The 21,966-nt window shown below is 48.2% G+C and overlaps 1 protein-coding gene across 1 annotated transcript; it reads left to right on the top strand.

Annotated features, from left to right (window-relative positions):
* Positions 1 to 11,973: 11,973 nt before the first annotated feature.
* Positions 11,974 to 16,839, top strand: CUNH1orf216 (chromosome unknown C1orf216 homolog). The gene is made up of 2 exons (XM_039251678.1): positions 11,974 to 12,166; positions 14,495 to 16,839. The coding sequence occupies exon 2, from the start codon at positions 14,500 to 14,502 to the stop codon at positions 15,184 to 15,186; it is 687 nt and encodes a 228-aa protein (XP_039107609.1). The 5' UTR covers positions 11,974 to 12,166; positions 14,495 to 14,499; the 3' UTR covers positions 15,187 to 16,839.
* Positions 16,840 to 21,966: the final 5,127 nt, after the last annotated feature.

The raw sequence follows: 21,966 nt of genomic DNA, 5'->3' as shown, positions 1-21,966 counted from the left end.
TATTTGTCCTTCTCTGCCTGACTTATTTCGCTCAGCATAACCCCCTCAAGGTCCATCCATGTTGCTACACATGGCCAGATTTCATTGTTTCTCATTGCCATGTAGTATTCCATGGTATAGATAAACCACATCTTCTTGATCCATTCGTCTGTTGATGGACACTTAGGCTCTTTCCATGTTTTAGCTATTGTGGAGAGTGCTGCTATGAACATTGGGGTACATGTGCTCCTATGCCTCAGCATTTCTGTATCCCTCCTACAAGGGCATTCTTGATATCCCCTTCCTTCCAAAATCAGTCTCCAAGTCCTGTTATTTCTTCCAAATTGCATCTTGAGTCAGCTGTCTTCCAGCTTTGTAGCCAAAGCCGTATTCCAAGTTTCCATAATTCTTGCTGGGGTACTGCAGTAGCCTCCCCATCCCTCTCCTAGTTTTGCTCCCCTTCAATCCAATCTATGCATAGCAGTTAGAGGGTAACCTTGGTATAAACATAAATTGGAAGATGCTACGCCGTCATTTAAAACCTTTTGATGTCTTCCCTTGCATTCAGAATGAAGTTCAAGCTCCTCACGGCCTACAAGGCCCTCTGTGATATAGCTCTGTCTCTCAACCTCCTGCCTACTCTTCTTCCACATCAGGGCCTTCCAAAGTGTTCTTCCCTTTTCCTGATATGCCCTTCTCTCCACTCTCCATCTTTGTTTGGCTAATGTGTAAATTTCCAGATGTTAGCTTAGATCTAACTTCCTCTGAGAAGTCTTCCATTACCACCCCTTTCTTAATCAGTTTATGTTTGCTAGTTTTCCTTTTGGATCTTTTATCACACTTTGCCACCTTAATGTTTGCTTATGTTTGCCTCCCCCATTAGACTAAATTCTGTAAAAGCAGAAACCGTATCTGTTTCATTAAAAAATGTAAAGAAAAAGGTACCTGGCTGACTCACTCCATAGAGCATGCAACTTTGATTTTAGCATTGTGAGCTCAAGCCCCATGCTGGGTGTAGAGTTTACTTAAAATCTTTAGGGGCACCTGGGTGGCTCAGTCAGTTAAGCGTCCAGCTTTCGCTCAGGCCATGATCTCATGGTTTGTGAGTTCAAGCCCCATATTGGATTTTCTGCTGTCAGCATAAAGCCTGCTTCGGATTCTCTGTCCCTCCCCTGCTTGATCTCTCTCTCTCTCTCTCTCAAAAATAAACACTTAAAAAATAATAAAATAATAAAATCTTAAAAAAGTATAGGTGCTGCCATACCTGGCATATAGAATTACTCAATAAATACTAATTGAACAAGGAGTGGTTTGAAGCCTGGAAGAGCTAATGATGAAAAGCTTGGAGCTGCACTGCATACAAAGGAGCTTTTCAGTGTGGGATAGATTAGAGATGGTAACTGTGTGAAACCGTTAAGTCCTTGTTCTACAACCTATAAGTGGCATGACCTTAGATAATTGTCTCTGAACTTTTTTCCTCAACTGGAAAATGAGGCCAGAGTGATATGGCTTGGCCTAGCTCACAGGGTTGTAGTTAGGATCAGAGGTACAAATTAATGTGAAATGATTGAGCACATGTAAGAGGCTATACTAATGCCCACTAGCCCATTGCTGAGGATGGGGTGAGGCTCATGCCTCATTATGGTCTGGCTGCGTAGGGAGGAGAAGCCACGCCTTTCCAGAGCCACCAGCCCATGGTGCATGGGCTAGCTCTGTGCTGGGACCCATGGGAGCGGTCGGGATGAAAGCTAGCTGTGCACCTGGACTCTTGCAGCGAGCTGGGGAAATGGGCATGGCTTTGTGGGCGGCCAGTGTCACCTCAAATTTTACCTTTTGAGACGTTGGTGCTGATCTATCCCTAGTAGTTGTATTGTCTGTCTGTACTATCCACGTCCTTCCCATCCCCTCTTTCTGTCCTCTCTTCTCTCACCTTAAAGATTTTCATTTTCAGCTTATTGATCTAGTTCTTCCCTGTGGTGGGATACATAATGGGAAAAAGGGGTTTGAAGTAACTACAGCCTAAGGGTGATCGGAGGAAGCTATGGGGCTGAACACCTGGGTTCTTTCCTTTCATTTCAGAAAGAGCCACAGTCTGTTGTTCTTGAAGGCTGGTGGGCTCTGGGTGGGGGTGAAGAGGCAGCTCCCAGCTCCAGGCTGCGGAATCACTGGGCCTGGTCTAAGGGATGGAAAGTGCTAGGGCAGGGTTGGGAGTGAGTCATGGTGCATGTTTTTCAGCCCCTGTCTTTCAAAGGCTGAGGGGAGGAAAAAAGCTGACTGCCCACCTCTCTGTTTGTCTTGTCTAATTTAAGTTACGTTATTTATCAAAAAGACAGGTTATTTGGAAAACCAGATGGACCCAGGCAAAAATCATCTGGGTTTTCCAAACGTGAAAAATTAGGTTCTGGGGGCCCAGGAGGAAAGGCGGGTGTGTGTGAGTGAGTGAGTGAGTGAGTGTGTGTGTGTGTGTGTGTGTGTGTGTGTGTGGTTGGGAGGAGGTGAGGAGTATTGACGGTACTTTTTGTTTCTCTGTAGTCAGACCCAGAAATTGCTCCATAGTATCCGAGCTTTCCCCCTCCCTGCCCCACCTCATCTTCCTTCAAGTTCTTTATGATTGGAATCTAAATGAGAAAACGAAAATCTTTATGTTTGTGGCTGGGAGTGCTTGGAGAACTCTCAGCCATGAGAACCTGTCAGGGCTAGAACAGAACAGCAGCTGACAGCTTCCTTTATCTCTCCAGCCCTCACCTCCTGCAAAATTGGTAGCTTAGCAAGAGCTACAGGGTACAGAGAGATTTTAGGAGCAGAAACCTCCCCCTCTTATCCCTTCAAGGTTATCCCCACATGATCACACAGATCAGGAAGTTAGATATTAGGGGTAGAACTCAGCCTTTCATGACTTTCTAATGCTTGGATGGCCTAAGAACACTGGGGATTCAGAGTGATCTATTCTTTAAATGTCCAGGGAAGGAGGTAGTTCTGTAGCTACAACCAGGAATTTTTTAAGCCCATACTTCTGTCACCTCTGGAGAGAAACATTGTTAGAAAGGGATTCCAGCAAGAGGACATGGATGCAGGACTCCATGTGATGGGGAGATACTCTGTCTAAAAGCAGAGAGAGAGCCATCCCTCTACATACACACATGCACCCACACAGGACAGCCAGGACCCTTTGTGGCCCAAAGAACCTTTGATGGCAGCAATAGCACTTGTCCCATTGTGTCAGTTTTTAAAGTGTCACTGGACTGTGAAAGCCACTTAATAACTTGATCTCATTGGAATAGTCTAAGCTAATACTAGCTCCAGAGTTGTGAGGATTAAGTAAGGAAAACATTTGTAGTGTCTCCCTCTAGGCCTGGCATATCGCAAACCTCAGTGAATGTTTGTTGAATGAATGAACCCATGAATTCGATCATTAAGGCTCCCTTGACCATTTCCAAAGATCAGTTGCTTGAATAACAGACTTGCAGGCTGTCCCCATTGAGCCTGGAACCTGAGGCATGATCTAACTGTGCCTCTCACTTAACACAAGTTTAATGAATATCCATGGTGTGTGGGGTAGACTGTAATGGGCTGCCCTGTCCCCCTTTGAGGAAGGCCTTGTTGTTGCAGTTTCTGGGAGCATTGTCTACAGACAGCCTCCCATGGTCAGCCCCTTTGGGGATTGCCTTGACAGCAGAGAGCCTCTTGCCCAAGATCATGCCACTTTCCAGTATGTAATGACGGAATGTAAAGGGCTGCCCATCTCAGCTCATTTGGGGACAATTCTGAAGGGCTATGCAACCTTTCATAGTTCCCTGAGGGGTTGACTGAGGCTATCAAAGACCTGAATGGTAGTTCAGCTCCTTTCCCCTCCCTGCCACAGATCTTGATCCCAAGGGCACTTTGTAATAAGCATCCTGCATGCTTAAACTTTTCCGCATCTGCTTCCTGGGGTGTGCTAGTCCTGATGGCCAAAACTTCAGAAGAGGGTAGGACAGACTCCTTTTGCAGTTAGTTTCCAGCACTGGAGTTGTTGATACTGTCTTTTATGCCCACCAGAGGGCAGCAGCAGCATAGCAATTGCCCTGCCTGTCCTGTGAAGTGGGCTCCAGGACTTTTCCCTTTGACTTCCCATCACTACTGTTCAGTATTAGAAGTACCCTCCGTTAGTGCGTCTACCCTCCTGTCTAAGGGAAGAAAACCTTCTGAAACTCTCAAGGCTTTAGATTTTGGCAGTCTCAAACTACCTCCCTCCTGCCTCAGCACCAAAGGCCAATCCGTCTTCCTATTGCAATCCCTTCCTGCTCCTCAGCTGCACAAACTTCTTGCCTATGATCTCCCACCTCTCCACACTTGCACCCACAATAGATTTGTTTTCTGTGTGACAGAGTAATTATGAACTTGGGGCCTGGAGGCCCAGGGGCCAGTCTGAGGATGGTCACTTCAATCTGGTGCTCCCTGTTCTGCTAACGTTATTGATTTTTAGTTTTATTTATTATGATGATTTTTTCTTTTGATCAGACCCTGGTGACACATGAGATGTGGAGGCTAGAAGGCAAAAACAAATGTCACAATTCAGCTTTTTTTTTTTTTTAATTTTTTAATGCTTTTATTTCTGAGAGAGGGTGAGAGACAGCATGAGCAGGGGAGGGTCAGAGAGAGAGGGAGACACAGAATCTGAAGCAGGCTCCAGCTAGCTAAGCTAGCTGTCAGCATAGAGCCCAGCGCGGGGCTCGAACCCACAAACTGTGAGATCATGACCTTTGCTGAAGTCGGACACTTAACCGACTAAGCCACCCGGGTGCCTCACAATTCAGCTTCTTGAAACCACCTACCCACCAACATTTCTTTAAGATTTTTCTTTTAATTACCCCCCAATGTGGGGCTCAAACTCACACCAAGATCAAGAGTCTCATGCTCTACTCTTAGTCAGCCCTCCCCCCAACATTTTTTTTAATCTACTGGTTTTAGCATCTCTGCTTACCTGTCTTCATTCCATTCCCTCATCCCCAAAGTTCTACCAAAGATTGTAACAGGAATCAGAGCCCGATGTGGCTGGAGGATGGTGACTGGGGAAAGGCGTGGGGATAACAAATAGGGCACCTTCTGTTAGCAGTCATTAACTTACCTAGCAAGCCTTTATTGCACCCCCTTTACTTACCAGTTATTTCCAAGCTGAACCCCCAACTCCCTGCTTCTTTTTCAGTCCTTCCCCTGGGGCAGTCCTGAGATAGGTCAAGCTATGTGTCTTTTTCTTTTTCTGCATCAATATCTCTAGCTGTGAAATGGGTTTGAGAAAAACCTGACCAGGAAGCTTTCAGAGACAGTGAGGTTGAGATTGGGTGGAGCCAATTCACAGAGCAAGGCCGCCAGACTTTCAGGCTACCCAAGGCCTCCCATAATGTCACACTGCACTCTACTTGCTGGTGGAGAAGAGGAAGGGCACACTTTAGGCGAGACATCACAAGGGGGAGGGGGCACTCTGAACTGCTGTGATTGCCATGGGAATCAGCTGAGGCCAAGGGCGGTTTGTGGGGCCACGTTCCCCCAGCCTATTTTTCTGCGTGTGCCGGGAGAATGAATAAATCATTGTTCAGGGGTGGGATGCAGCTGCCGGGCTCCACCCCTCGGCACATGCCCCGACTCCAGCTCCTCCATTGAGGGCTGCTGGAGCAGAGAGGTTTATACACCCAGCTCCACAAATCCTATTGAGGCCTCTCCCTCTGCACGAGCCGCCGGCTCCAAGCCCATTCAGCCTGGCCCTTTGTGTTGGGGGTTAAGTGGTTACATGTGGGGGGCACCCAGAAAGGACCTGTCAGGCCCTGAAAGGCTGTACAGATACGGTGCCCTCCTACTGATGAATGGGTGGGTGGAGGAGTAGTGGGCGGCCAGAGGGTGTGGTGGGGGAGAAGGCATGGGGATTATGGAACCCACAGAGGCAGCTGCTAGGAAGGGGGTGGAACAGGCACTCCCTTCTCTCAGTCCTCCTTCTGATCAGCTTCTCTAGCTCAGTCCCTCTGTTGTGGGCTGTCGGGTTTCCCACAGCCTAGGGACCTCAGATTTGGCTTTCTGGTCTCCTGGTGGAAGAGGCCATTTACCACTTGGGTGCATGCACTAAGGAGAAAGGGTCTACACCACCTTTCATTCTCCAGTTGCTCCAAAGCAGCCCCTAATTTCCCTTTAGGGGAGGCAGGGATGGTGAGTGGAGTGATGTGTCTCCTAGGTTTTTATGGTGAAGGGCATTTGAAATTGGGCCCTGACCGAGTTTTAAAAGCTTCCTGCAAGCCTCTTCAGGAGCCATTTACTGTAGAGGGTTTAGGGATGAGACAAGATCTCACACTGGGTATACTACATATATTTGGGGGCGGGGGGGGGGATGATTCCAAGGCTTAAAAAAAAAACTTTAAAATTTCAGATTTGATATACCTCCCCCCTCATTTTAAAAGCTGAGAAAACAGCCATATTGGGGGTGGGGAATGGACATGTCTTACCTAAGTGATCACACAGCAATTTCTTTCTTTTTTTTAATTTTTGATTTTATTTATTTTGAGAGAGAGCATGCACGTGAGCAGGGAGGAAGCAGAGAGAGGGGGAGGGGTAGAATCCCAAGCAGGCTCTGCGCTGTCAGCACAGAGCCCAATGCATGGCTTGAACTCATGAACCATGAGATCATGGACCTGAGCTAAAACCAAGAGTTGGAAGCTTAACCGACTGAGCCACCCAGGTACCCCAGAAAATTCTTGATAGAGGAGGGTGGCACTTTACCTTTAAAAGGCAGCAGGGAGGGGCGCCTGGGTGGCTTAGTCGGTTAAGCGTCCGACTTTCGCTTAGGTCATGATCTCGCGGTTCGTGGGTTCGAGCCCCGCGTCGGGCTCTGTGCTGACTGCCAGCTCAGAGCCTGGAGCCTGCTTCAGTCTGTGACTCCCTCTCTCTCTGACCCTCCGCTGCTCACGCTGTTTCTCTCTCTCCTAGAAATAAATAAAAATATTAAAAAAATAAAAAATAAAAAAAATAAAAGGCAGCAGGGAAATGGATGAACAAAACAACTAGGTCACCAGCTTTGTAGGCGTTCTTTCCCAAGATGAGCAAATTCTGGGATGATTTCCTTTTAATCTGCCTTAAGGAGACTCTAGTACATCAAAGGTCGTCCAAGGCTCTGCTTAGCTCTGGGAGTCCAATGTTCACAATTACAGTGTTATTTAACAATGTTCAGGCATGTTATCTTTATTTAATCTGAAAAGTTTAAAATGATTTGCCTAAGTTTCCAAAGCCATGTGGGGAAGTTGACAGATGATCTGAGCTCAGGGAAGGAGAAGAAAGCAGTCGGCAATATAGCTTGTCCTCCAGCACTAGATGCCTGTGCTTTGTTCTGACATGGAAGCTTTGGAGGCTTGCTCGGTTATTTCTCTGCTGCCCACAGGGTGAAGCTCAAGTTCCTTGAAATGACGGTCAAGGCCTTTCACAAGTGGACCAGCTTTATCCTCTAGCCTCATCTCCTACTTCCATTTCCCCTCAAGCTCCAGTTACCCTGGCCACACTCTGAACATCACACCACATACAGTTTCCTCTGCTTTTCTCCTGCTTTTTCTGGGTGAGCTTCTATTCATCCTTTAAAGCCCCCTCTGTGAAGGTTTTCTTTACCTTTTTTTGTACTCATCGTTTTTTCCTTGTAGCTCTATTGTAGGGCCTATCACATCGTATAGCCCACTCTTGTCTATTTCCCTTTCTCGACAGGGAGTGGCACAAGGCCACCACCAGCTCTGATTCTGCTCTGAATCCCCAACATAGCACCTGACCAAAGTGAGCACTTTGTGCTGAGTGTGAGTGAATGAATAGGAAGGAAATAAGTCTTTGAGACTGAAACACCTTGATCCCACCTCTTTCTTCCTGGGAGTACTGGCACTGAGAAACTTTTCACCTATAGAGGAAGGCACTCTTATGCCTGTCCTATTTCCTGGGATAGGAATACCTCTCATCTCCCTTGTCTCCTTGCCTGGCACTCCAGGCCCTTTAGGACCTAGAACTGGTTACTCACTGCTAGCCTCTCTTGGCTCTGACAACTTTCTGCCTGCCAGGATATCTACCCACTGCCCAGGGCTGGCCTATTTGGGCTGCTACTAGCCATCTCTAGTGATTTCTGCATCCCTGCCAATTAAGTCCCTCTAACCTATATAGCTGGGTGGATATAGCCACGAATACTGTCCTACCTGGAATAACTGATTCCTTGGTATCCTGACTGCAGAAACTTCTGGTCACTGGATCACGGACATCTATACATCTGCTTTTCTGTGATCATGCAGGCATAGACACCTCTGCCTTTCTAGGGTTTTCTGTTCTTAAGGCTCCCAGCTTTCTGAGAATTATGGAGTGGCCAGGACCACTGTCTGAGCACTTACTGCATTAATTACACAGTGCTAGAGTAGCCCATACAACTTCACCCTTCACTAAGAGAAGAGAGGCTACAACAATATGATGCTGTTGGAATTCACTTGACTTCTCAGATATGTTATTTAGAAACATGCCTGTTTGTGTGCTGCCCTGCAGAGTACAACAGAGGCTTTAAGTCAACAGTCAGTATATAATTCTTTGTCATTTGTAGCTAGAATTCATATGACGAGGCAGAGGTAGGTGTGGCATATGAGTGTACCTAATGACTTTCTTGAAGAGTTTGCTTCCTGTCTCTGACGTTCTAGCTTCTACAGGTGAGGAGGTTTCAGCGTCTAGGGAGAAATGATTCTAACTTGGGAACACTGAGATGATTCTACTGCATTTCAAAGGAGGTCACAGTGGAAGCTGGATTGCTAATGGCTACCATGGGGAAACAGAGATGCTACTCCTTAATGAGGGCTGAGAGGTATATGAGGGGGACCCCTGGGTCACCACCTTGTGCTCTTGTATTAATCAGGATTCTTTAGATTGATTGCCAGTGAAGGAAATTCCACTCAGGGTAGGCTTGACAAAATAAAGCCCTTTTTGGAAGATATAGAAAGTTCTCAGGAAACAGGGACCAGAACATCACCAGGACTTCTGTCTTTTGTCTCTGCTTCTGTGTGTAAGCATCATTTCCTCCTACTCCAAACTGACTTCCACTTGGCAGGGAATGTGATTGCTGAAGCCCTGCGCATACATCTTCCTGGGTTCATCTTCCTTTTATTTCAGAAACTCCCAGAGAAGGACTCTAACACACCTGGAGTGGGGTTCTTATCCCTGAACTCACCAGGCTCCCATTTGACCTACATGGTTCTAGCTGGGAGAGATGGAGTCCACAACAGAGGCAGAGAGCAGCAGCTCTGGGCCCATGAACAACATCTGACATGGCTGTATGGCACAGGAAGACCTGCATAGGCACTCCCCCTCCCCCAGGCTCAGAGCCTCTAGGAGTGAGGATTTGGGTCACCTCATTTGGTCACCTATCTAAAGGCAACGGGAACTTGCAGTGGGTACGGGAAAAAAGAAGACTACTTGGGTTTCAGCATCTGATGTAGAAATGGGGCTGAGGTCTAAAAAATAGCAAAAGATGAAGTAGGGGACTGGGCACCAGGGTGGCTCAGTTGGTTAAGCATCTGACTCTTGGTTTTGGCTAAGGTCATGATCTCATGATCATGTTCCAGCCCCACATCGGGTTCCATGATGACAGTTCAGAGCCTGCTTGGGATTCTCTGTCCCCTGCTCTCTGCACCTCCCCCACTCACTCTCTCTCTAAATAAATAAACTTAAAAAAAATTTTTTTTAATGGAGTAGAGGATAAAAGCAAAAGAAAGAGATGAGGGAAAGACAAGAGTTTTTTTTTTTTTGTAATGTTTATTCATTTATTCTTGAGAGTGACAGAGACAGAGCATGGGGGCGGGGAGGGGAGTTGTAGAGAGACACACACACATACACACAATCCAAAGCAGGCTCCAGGCTCTGAGCTGTCAACACAGAGCCTGATGCTAGGCTTGAACTCATGAACTGCAAGATCATGACCTGATGCGAAGTGGGACCCTTAATCAACTGAGCCACCCAGGTGCCCGAAAACAAGAGTATTTTAAAATGTATTATGTTTTGGGGTGCCTGGGTGGCTCAGTCAGTTAAGCATCCTACTTTGGCTCAGGTCATGATCTTACAGTCCGTGGGTTCTAGCCCCATGTTGGGCTCTGTGCTTACAGCTCAGAGCCTGGAGTCTGCTTCAGATTCTGTGTCTCCCTCTCTCTCTACCCCTCCACCACTCACATTCTGTCTCTCTCAAAATAAAATAAAGACATAAAATTTTTTTTAAAATGTATTATGTTTCAAAGATGAAGCCATAGTAGTTTTGTTTTATTTTGTTTTTAATGGTGGGAGGACATGAAGGAGGTGTAGCCAATTGCTTGGTTTGCTTGGTAAAGTTGGGGTATGGAAGGGACCTCCTAGAATCTCATGTGTGTGCCCTAAAGGCTAAATTTGTCCTCATCTCCCTTCTAGGGCTGCCTTAGGAAATAATTTAAGAAGTCCTAACTTTCCTGACAGCAGCCAGTTCTTTCTTATGATTAGAGTCAGCATCAACTCCATCTCTATTCTCTCTGATTGCAAACTGAATCCCCAACCCTCCACATTTCCTCCAAGAAAGAAGGGAGTGAGGGAGATAAGGCTTCAGGAACTGTAGGGACTGAGAAGATCTCACTGCACAGACACCATGGAGGGGTTCTTTGCTCTTCGGGGAGGAAGGCGCCAGGGCCTGCATGCAGGACATGAGGACCAGCCCTGTCCCAGACCAGATATTCTTTCTTCTTTTATTTTTTATTTTTATTTTTTTACAAATAATTTATTGTCAAATTAGTTTCCACATAACACCCAGTGCTCATCCCCACAAGTGCCCTCCTCCATGCCCATCCCCCCCTCCCCCCCTCATCCATCAGTCCTCAGTTTTTGTCAGCATTCAAGAGTCTCTCATGGTTTGCCTCTCTCCCTTTCCCCCACCATTTCCTCCCTTCTTCTCCCCCTTGTTCCTCCGTTAAGTTCCTCCTAATCCTCCTATACGTGCAAACATATGGTATTTGTCCTTCTCTGCCTGACTTATCCGCTCAGCATAACACCCTCAAGGTCCATCCATGTTGCTACACATGGCCAGATTTCATCGTTTCTCATTGCCATGTAGTATTCCGTGGTATAGATAAACCACATCTTCTTGATCCATTCGTCCGTTGATGGTCTTTCTTCTTTTAAAACATAGCTTTCATGGTGGCTCCTGGGTGGCTCAGTCTCATCCCTACTTTTGATTTTTGGCTCAGGTCATAATCTCACAGTTGGTGAGATCAAGCCCTGCATTGGGCTTTGCGCTGACAGAGCAGAGCCTGCTTGGGATTCTCTCTCTCCCTCTCTCTCTCTCTCTGACCTTCCCCCCTTGCTCTCTATCTCTCAAAACAAATTAAAAAAAATTTTTTAAACTCATAGTTTTCATTAAATGACTTTAATGAAACAAGCACAAAATGAATATATCATTTCAAATTGTAATAGATGCTATGATGAAAAGGAATCAAGTGCCCTAGGATAATATAAAAGGGGGAACTAATCTGGTCTAGGAAGTCAGAGGAGAGGAGCTGAAATAGGAGGAGTAGGTTGAGAAGGGGAAGAGAATTTTAGGTAGACGGAACCGTGTGTGTAAAAGTCACGTGGCAGAACGGGGTGTGAGGTCCAATTGCAAGAACTGAGGGCAAAGGATGAAGCTGGAGAGGTAGTCAGGGCGGGATGCTCAGAACCCTGTGGCTGCTGCCTCAAGGATGTACCCTGCTGGAGGGAAGCCATTTGAAAGGCTTTAAGCTGGAGGCTGGTGACATGATTAGATTTTCATTTTGAAAATGTCACCGTATCTGCAGTGACTCAAAGCGATCCGAGGGAACCAGTGGGAAGATAAAACCCGACCCGGCAGGCCTCGGTCACGGCTGCAGGAGGCGGGGGAGTTGGTTCCGGCGCTCAGGCTGGACGAGCAGCTTGCTCGGTGGAACCCCGAACCGGCCCACGTGGGCCCGGCCGCCCCGCCCCGCCCGCCGTGCAGACGCCGCCCGACTCTGCAGTCCGGGCCTGGGGCTGGGCGCGCCGCCTGGGAGCCGCGCACCCCACGCCCAGCCCGAGTGGCCGCTCAGGCCAGGCCGAGGGATCCCCCTCCCCTCCACAAGCCCCGAGAGAAGAGTTCCCGCCGCGGGGCCCGCGGGAGCAGAGCCAGCCGCGCCGGGGCGGGCGCGTCCAGGCAGTGAGTTGGGCCAGGAGGGGAGGGTTGGGGGGCCCGGCCCCGGGGCAGGGCTGGCAGGGGGTCGCAGCCTCCGCCCGGCTGCCCCCTGTGGGGAGTTTAGGGAAGGATGGTCTCTATCTTCTGTCTCCTCGGGAGCGGGGGGAGGGGCGTGGGGGTGGGAGTGGTGTCTTCTCCCGCAGGGCTACGCAGGAAGGGAGGCCGCTTCCCCAACCCTTAAAGAGCCACCTTCCCCCCTTACCACACTCCGGGCCGACTGCGGATTAGCTTGGGCGGAAGCCTGATCCTAGGGTGTCTGGGTTCCCATTTTACCATCTCTGAGAACCGTGTGAGCCTTAGCACCGCAGCACGGCATCTCAGCTTCCCTTGCGGCCCCGCCTAGTCTAGGAAAAAAGAAAACATTTGGGCCTGGATGGTTTCCAAGACTGCTTAGTGGGATGGGAGTATGTAGGTCACTTAAGGACCGTCTCCATACCCCGAGGACTTTCGCTCACTACTGGATGTAGGGAGGGTCCCTGCCACCTATAAAGACCTCCGAATCTCTGCTATACTTACACTATCCCTCACTCTTCATGATTCCCCATTTTTCTAATCCTAGTAATATGTAGTCAGTAGAAACCTCTTGTTAATTCAAACCCTAATTTTGGCAGAATTGTTATTAGGGAGGAAAGAATGGTGTGATATGCCCTCCCTCTGGGGCCTCTGGATGGAGCAAGCTAGGGGAGGGGCACAAGATAGTAGACTCCGAGGGAAGAGGGAAAGGTCAGAAGAGAGGCTCTTCAATGGAGATGGGGGTGGAGCAAGAGTGGGGTTGCCCACTGTGGTTGAGGGGGCAACTGGAGCCATATCTTCTAGCCCTGGGCTTGAGCAGTAGCCTCTTGCTACTGTTGGCTTCCTCTTCTTGAGCATAAATAGCCCACTGCAGCCCCCTCCCCCATTCACTCTCACAGCAACTATGTTCCGATACCTGCTATGTGCAGGAATATGACAGAGGATATATAGAGGAGCTCCGTGTCTAGTCAGGAAACCAAATGTATAAGCTGCTATTAGAACATAGTCCCAAAACAAAACAAAAAACAACTAAATAGACACTTACTGACCATCAGCTATGCACAAGGGTCAAGAAACATATGAACAAAACAGTGAGCGCTGGTGCAGTGGGTACCCAGGGAAAGGCATAGTTAACTGTGCTTATTGATGTGTGCTGGGGCATTGGGGAGAACTTCAGGAAGGCTCCAGAGAGGTAGGGATAGGACAGTGCGTTTTGAAGTACAAAAAGGAATTTGCTGGGTGGAGAAGGGAGGAATTCACAGGGGAGAGGGAGGGAAGATATTGTAGGGCAAGGGAATTGTAGGAAGAGAACAATGACATATTCTGAGATCTCCGAGCAGTTTGGGGTTCTGAGAGGGGCTGAGCAGCAAGAGGCAAGTCTGGAGGGGGGAGCAGGGGCCAGCTGAAGCCTTGTAGGCCATGTTGAGGGTTAGTTTAGGGAGGGCACTCAGAGCTGTGACCAATCAAGTTTACATTAAAAAAATTTTTTTAATGCTTATTTATTTTTGAGAGAGAGACAGAATGTGAGTGTGGGAGGGGCAGAGAGGGAGGGAGACCCAGAATCCAAAGCAGGCTCCAGGCTCTGAGCTGTCAGCACAGAGCCTGACACAGGGCTCGAACCCACAAACCGTGAGATCATGACCTGAGCTGAAGTCAGTTGCTCAACCGACTGAGCCACCCAGCCACCTCTCAAGTTTACATTTTTAACTGGAGGCAGAGAGGTCAGAAAAGGCTGCAATAGTCAGTCAGTACAGGTTTTTAAGAGGAAGAATTGTCAGCATTTGGTGGCCAATGAGATGGGGGAAGGAAGCTGAGTGAGGAGACCAGGATGCCCTCAGTTTCTGGCTGGAGTGACTGAATGGAGAGTGGGCCATTTTTCTGAGGATACTGGAGAGGGAGAGCTGGTTGGGACATGTAGAATTTGGGGCGCCTATGGTTGGTTGCAGAGTTGGATAGCAGTTGGATCTCGGCTGGAGACACATTTAAGAGTCATCAATACCTGATGCTTCTTGAAGCTACAGCAGAAGATGAGGTCATCTGGGGAGATGAGACAGCCTGCTGCAGAGGGCTGAGGGGAAACCCTATGCAGGATACTGCAAATCAACAGAGAGGGAGGAGCAATACCACAAAGGGAGGTGTTACCAGAGGGAAAGGGACTGAGAAGGAGCATCCAGGACCTCCCCCCCCACCAACACACTGCCTTGCCCCCACAGCTAGGTTGCCACAACTTCAGGCACCCCACCCTGTCCTGCTCTGACTCATTCTTCTGCTTCTTTGCAGACCAGATGTTTGCCATCCAGCCAGGGATAGCTGAGGGGGGCCAGTTCCTGGGGGGCCTACCTGGAGTATGTCAGCCTGAGCTCCAACCAGACAGCAACTCCAACTTCATGGCGAGTGCCAAAGATGCCAATGAGAATTGGCATGGGATGCCAGGCCAGGTGGAGCCCAGCCTGATGAGGGGCTCCTCTGAGTTGCCCTCTGACAACCAGGCCTTCCAGGGCCCTGGACTCCCCGAGGGGGAGGTCCGCAGCCCACCAGAGGGGGCAGAAATCCCCAGAGCTGAGCTGGAGAAGATGACCGGCGCCAGCACGGTCTGCTCCCCTCTGGAGGACAACGGCTATGCCAGCAGCTCCCTGAGCACCGACAGTTCCAGCAGCAGCCCTGAGCCTGCCTGTGGGACCCCTCGAGGCCCGGGCCCTCCAGATCCCCTTCTGCCCTCAGTGGCCCAGGCTGTGCAGCAGCTGCAGGCTCAGGAGCGCTACAAAGAGCAGGAAAAGGAGAAGCACCATGTGCACTTGGTGATGTACCGTCGCCTGGCCCTGCTGCAGTGGATCCGGGGCCTGCAGCACCAGCTGGTTGATCAGCAGACCCGTCTGCAGGAGAGCTTCGACACCATCCTGGACAACCGAAAGGAGCTTATCCGTTGTCTCCAACAAAAGGCGGTCCCATCCAGGCCCCAGGACCAGGGCTGAGGGTGTGCCTCCACAGGGGTGCAGGGGTATATGTATATATTTGTAGGCATGTGTGTAGTTGTGCACAAGGAAGTACATGATTATTTGCTGGTATGAGTGCAGGTAAGCGTAAGTGGGTATGTATGTGTTATCATGTAGGCAGAGAGGTCCGGGCATGTGTGCATCACCTTATGTGTGCTGTGTGTACACACGAGCTAACTTATGTGCAGGTCTGTGTATGTGTACATATGTGTATGTATAGCATGTATGAAAGAGGGAGTACGTTTGTATGCATGAACCAGGTATCCAACAGTGTGTATATATGTGCATGAGTGAGGATATATATGCAAAAGGTGTGTGTGTGCATATGAATGAGTTTGAGTGTATAGGCTTGTGCTGGGTGTCTGTGAGTGAGCCCTTATGTGTGCAGGCCTTTGTGTGCAAGTCCAGGCATGGGAAGGGTGTATTAGGAGCATGGATTTGCAGGCCGACTCACTAGCAGGTGTGTGCAAATACATATTCAGTTGCATATGTGGGGCATCCACACCCTGTGTTACCCATTGTCAACCCTAGCCTTTTTTTCTCCACAGGGTCCAATTGCTCCCTGAAGAGAGGGCTAGCCTGCAGTCATTTATCTGAGGGTTGTACTGATCCACCCTCCTGGGATTTCCCAGGTCACCTCTCCTATTCCTTCCCATCACTCCTCCCAGACTTTGCTCTGCTGAAGCTGTTGTCCCTGATGGTGGATTTGCTGTAGGAAATGTAGTGGCTGCTCTGGCCTGCCATGACTTTTTGGGCAATTGGTAGAGAATTAGTATGAGGGAAGGCAGCTGGGGGTGGTGATTGACATGTGGCAGGGATGGGGGATGGGATCAGAGAAGATAAAGAACTGCCCCTCTTGAACTCTGCCTTGGGGCACATGGGAGATGGGGATGGGGGAGAGGATAATGGCAGAACCCTGTGAAGAATAAGAGAGTGGGAATTCTAAAATATCAGTTTGAAACAAACCACACTTTTCCACAGCAAAGGAGCTGTTGCAGACCCTATTGATTTAAGTTTCTGATGAAAGCGAATGTGTGCTTATAAGCTTGCAAGGAATCGGCATGGTATTCCAAGGCTATTGGGGAAAAAAAAGTCTGTTTCCTCTCTGTGCCCCTACTTGCTGTGCCTCTCTGGCTTTAGCAACACTGGACATCAAATTAGGCTGGTCTGTTTTTCTGAAATCAGGCTGTCTGGGCCCAGAAGAGCCATAGTCGGCTTTCCAGGGTAAGAGGGTGGGGGCAGTGTCAGCTGCCCAGCCTCTGGAAGCTCTTAGCATGCTGGGTCATAACCCCTTCTGTCACTGCATGGCCCTTTAAATGGCGGTTGAATTGGAGAGTGGGTGAATTTTGGGGAGAACCAAGGACTAAGGTAGCCAAGCTCTCTGCCTTGCTTTTGGGAGCCATGAGGATGCAAGATCCTGATGGGTGAACAGAGGCATGATACTTAGTCTCTTTATCTGCAAAATGGGGGTCCTCTTAAGAGTTCTATCCCTGACGGGTGGGTGGGTGAAAGGTACAGGGAATGAGGCTGAAGCAATGGTCCTGGGGACTTTTGTGTCTAGCCCTTGCATGTTGACTATGAACCTGGCCTCTGGACAAAGCCATGGTGAATAAACTGGGGCAGAGAAATGTATTTCTTGAGTTTGTGTTTCTATTCTACCCATTGTCTGGTGGCCTCTTTTCCTTGCCATCTGAGCTGCCTTTTTGGACTGGGACCTGGGCGACAAATGTGGGGGATGTCACTGAGGAGTAGGTATTCAGCCTGCTCTGGCTGATAGGGGTGGCAAGAGGTTTCTTCTCAGGGGCCTCTCAGTCTGACAGGGGAGACTTGGCCTGAGAGCCCCATATGGGATTGTTCTCATCCTAAGGCACCTTTGGACCTGAAGATGGGGGGAGGGGGAGTGAGTAGGCATTGATTGTGATTGATTGTGAGGAATACATATGCTCCTCCCACACACTCCTATTCAACCCTGCCTTAGAGCCACCACTTCTTTGTATAAAGAAAGGTTATCTATTGCTGCATGATCAGTTACCCTCAAACTTAGCAACTTAAACAATACACACTTGTTATCTCATGATTTCTGTAGGTCAGGAGTCTCTCACAAGGGTGTAATCAAGGTGTCAATCCAGGATCTGTGCTCTATTTGTTGGGAGCATTCAGTTCCTCGAGGGCCATTGGCTGGAGGTCACTTTCAGTTCTTGCCACATGGGTTCTCCCAATATGACGACTTGCTTCATCAAAGCATGGAAGCCAAGAAAGTGATAGGGCACTAGCAAGACAGAGGTCATGATTTTCTGCAACCTACTCACAGAAGGGACAGCCCCTCAATGTTGCAATATTCTATTGGTTAAAAGCAAGTTACTCAAAGGGAGGGTATTATACAAGGCTGTAATTACTAGAATGTAGAGGCTGTCTACCACAAAAGGTACCTTTTGTTTATTTAAGAGAGAGAGAGCACATGCACACACAGTGGGAGGGGTGGTCTGAGGTGGGGAGGGGAGAGGGGGAGAGAATCTTAAGCAGGCTCCTTGCCCAGAGCACAGCCTGACACAGGGCTCAATCTCATGACCATGAGATCATAGCCTGATCCAAAATCAAGAGTTGGAGGCTTAATGCACTGAGCCACCCAGGCACCTCCACAAAAGGCATTTTTTGATGGATTATATAAGGGCATATTTTATTGATTGTTTTTAATCATACAAGTAAAAATTATGTTCTACTTATGTAAATTGAAACATTTCAGAGAAATCTAATGTCTCCCTCTACTGCTCCCCAACAAGATGTATATTTTTTAAACCTCATAAAGTGTACTTTTCATTGAAACAGTGACCCAAGGTTTTATTAATTTTTGTCATGATCTCACAGTTTCGTGGGTTCAAGCCCCACATGGGCTCTGTGCTGACAGCTCAGAGCCTGGAGCCTGCTTCGGATTCTGTGTCTCCCTCTCTCTCTGCTTCTCCCCTGCTTGTGCTCTGTCTGTCTCTCTCAAACAAACAAGCATTTTAAAAAATGAAACAATATTGAACCCGTTTTAACAAATTCCACTTATTAAGAGATGTTGTTCTAGCAAAGAGCTATAGCTAAATTCGAATAATTGAAAATTAGTCAAAGGAACCTCATTTAAAATGGAGTTGGGGGTGCCTGGGTGGCTTAGTTGGTTAGGCGTTGGGCTCAGGTCATGATCTCATCTCTCATGAGTTCAAGCCCTGCATAGGACTCTGTGCTGACAGCTGAGCACGGAGCCTGGAGCCTGCTGCAGATTCTGTCTCCTCTCTCTGCCCCTACCCAGCTCTTGCTCTGTCTCTCAAAAGTAAATAAACATTGAAAAATAAATTTTAAAATGGAGTTGGGAGGCCAGAAGGGGGAGCTCTCACCCCCATCACTCTTAGTCAATTGCAGAACCAACAGGAAGGGACTACCTTGCATTCCCAGCAGGAAGAACCCTGTATTTTACTACCTAAGCAGTAGGAAGACAGGTTTTCTCCTTGCCTGGCAACAGCCCAGCCAATGAGAGACTGTTATAACTCAGCCAGCGACGGCCTCTAGACTTCAAACTCCCAGGTTACTCCAATGAATTTTTGTCTATAATAGCTCCTCCCAATCCCCTCCCCCCCCCCCGCCCCTTTCCTCTATAAAAAAGCATTTTTCTCCTTTGTTCTCTGGACTTGCCTATGGTTTGCTGAAGCTTGCTTATTCTGGATTGCAATTCTTTGCTATCCCTAAATAAACCCATCTTTTCTGGTAAAATAACTGACAGTTTTATTTTTAAGGTTAACAACTTTAACCATGAAGATTTCTAACAAGGAGACGTCAATTCTCAGAGCACAAGATAGTGAATTTTTAGAAGGGGCTCTTTCCTAAATGTGTGAAGGCTCTTCTGAGCATAGCCAGCAATTAAGAACATAGACTCTGAAGCCAGACCCCTGGATTTGGATGTTGGCACCATTGCTTACTGTCTCTGTGACCCTTGGGTGAGTCAATTAAATTCTCTGTGCCTCAGTTACCTTATCTTAAAATGGAGACAATAGTAGTAACTACCTCATAAGGTTGTTACAAGTATTAAATGAATATATAATATGCAAAATACTTAGAACTCCACTTGGCACATAGTAAGCTGCATTAATGTGAGTTATAAATAGTGCTTTTGTGATGCACACTTACATTTTTCATTAAAAAAATCAAATTTTTCCTTAAGAAAATTGAATCTAAAATTTGAAAGTCATCTTAAAGGAAAAAAAGCTTTTAAAAATATAGCTGCCTAGGCGCCTAGGTGGCTCAGTCGGTTAAGCTTACAACTTTGGCTCAGTTCATGATCTCATGGTTTGTGAGCTCAAGCCCTAAGTCGGGCTCTGACAGCTCAGAGCCTGGAGCCTACTTCAGATTCTGGGTCTCCCTCTCTCTCTGCCCCTCCCGTGCTCGTATTCTGTCTCTCTCAAAAATAAGTAAACATTTTTTAAAAAAGAAAAATACTTGTAAAATAAATAAATAAATAAGCTGCTTAATATTCCTTTCCTTAAAAGAGCTGAGTCTGAGCTAAGTAAAAGATAAAGCCAGACCAAGAAACCAGTGTGGTGAATTACATGGACCCTTGCCAGTCACTGAAGGTCTAGGGGCAAGCCCAGACCTTGGTGTGGTAGGAAGTGAGAGAAGAAACTGGGCAAGAGCAGAGTTAGAGCCATAGCCAGGCCAGCAGAGTTTGGGGCAGGGAAACTGAGGCAGGACCCCAATGGCTGCTGTTGTCCATCAGGTGGGCTGGAGCTGCTGACATTGCTGCTGTTACTTCCTACGTGGAGCAGACAGGGTCAAAGACTCTCTAGACTGCCTCCATTTCTTCACCTGTGGCAACTGTACAGTCCGAATGAGGAAATGAACCTGAAGATGCTTCGTATGCATTAAAACACACAAGGCCTGTGGAGCCCTCCTCTGCCCTTGAGCAGGTCGTGCCTGAGCAGGCAGATGAGACTTGCATCCCAAGACTAATGCACAAGCCTCTCTGAGCCTAGGATAGGGGAAACTGGGCTGGCCCTCTGTGCAGGTCTCTGCCAGAGACTTTTTTTTACGGAGAGGTTGTGTTAAATTATTTATTTGAGAGAGAGGGCAGGGAGGGGTAGAGAAAGGGAGGGGAAGGGAAGAGACAGGGAGAGAGAGAATCTTAAGCAACCTCCATGCTTAGCTCGAGCCCGACAAGGAGGCTTGATCTCACAATTATGAGATCATGATGGTGAGATCATGATGTGAGTAGAAATCAAGAGCCGGATACTTAACTGACTGAGCCCAGGTGGTTGTAAAGTCATTGAGTGGGGATTACTTAGTCCCTGGGACTGTGAGGGGAGTAGGGAAAGTTCATGGTCTAGGGAGGGGATTAGCTACCTTCCCCTTCCAGCCAGAATGGAATCCCATGACAATGAGCAAGGAAGTTTAACTAGGTTTCTGGTGCTACTTGAGGAGTCTTGCTTAGTAGGAAAAAGGAGGGATGAGACTGGGGCTGAGACCCAGAGACCCATAGCGGCAGGGCACACAGCAGAGGCCTAGGCTGGTGCCAGGGACAGGATGAGGCATGGAAAGGATTGGCAGGGAGGCAATGCAGGGCTGGGTCCTCTGAGCAGAGAAGAAAGGGCTAGTTCCATAGAAAGCTTTCTCTCCTAGGAGAGAAATAGGTCATCTCCGTTAAGTGTGGCAGAAGGGATGGGATTAAAGCCTGGGGTACAGGGAGGCAGGGAGTGAACTGGGAACTGAGGAAGAGTATAAAGAGTTGTGGGAGGCTTCAGAATGTGGTGGGTAGGGCCCCCAGCCTCATCAGGGCTGTGTGGTGGCTATCTCGAAGGAGACTGAATGCCCCCTGGTGGCAGCCTGTGACCTGTTTACCAGCCTCTGTTTCCTTTTTTTTAAATTTTTATTTTATTTATTTATTTTTTTAACAGTTTATTTATTTTTTATTTATTTCTAGGAGAGAGAGAGAGAGAGAGAGACAGCGTGAGCAGGGGAGGGTCAGAGAGAGAGGGAGTCACAGACTCTGAAACAGGCTCCAGGCTCTGAGCTGGCAGTCAGCACAGAGCCCGACGCGGGGCTCGAACCCACGAACCGCGAGATCATGACCTAAGCGAAAGTCGGACGCTTAACCGACTAAGCCACCCAGGCGCCCCTATTTTATTTATTTCTAAGAGAGAGGGAGACAGCATGAGGAGGGGAGGGTCAGAGAGAGAGGGAGACACAGAATCTGAAACAGGCTCCAGGCTCTGAGCTGGCAGTCAGCACAGAGCCCGACTCGGCTCGAACCCACGAACCGTGAGATCATGACCTGAGCCGAAGTCGGACGCTTAACCGACTGAGCCACCCAGGTGCCCCCAGCCTCTGTTTCCTATAAGCATCATGCTTTGGGATCTTCTAATAATGGGTTAAACAGGTGACAGGAACAGGAAAGTGATGAAATCTGTGAGCACCTGATCTAGTAAGGCTCCCTGGAAGAAGTTCCTAGAGGATGAGTAGAAGTTGAAGCAACAGAGGATAATGATTTCTAGTGTAGACTAGACCCAGATGTACTGGATCCTCCACTTAACTAGCTGTGCCTCACTTTTCTCAACTGTCAAACGGGGATAATTCGTATTTCTCTCATAGGATTGTGTGAGTGATAAATGAGTTTACACATGTAAAGGGCTTACACCTGAGCCTGACACAAAGGCGCAGTCTGAAAATGTGAGCTGTTTGTTATTAGCTGACTAGCAGAGGATGGGGAGGCATCAGAGGTAGGAGATGCAGCTA

This window comes from Hyaena hyaena, unplaced genomic scaffold, assembly GCF_003009895.1.
Source record: "Hyaena hyaena isolate Hyena2069 unplaced genomic scaffold, ASM300989v1 scaffold_397, whole genome shotgun sequence".
Lineage (NCBI taxonomy): Eukaryota > Metazoa > Chordata > Mammalia > Carnivora > Hyaenidae > Hyaena > Hyaena hyaena.
Note: the sequence above shows the minus strand (reverse complement) of the source record. Positions and strands in the feature narration are given on the sequence as shown.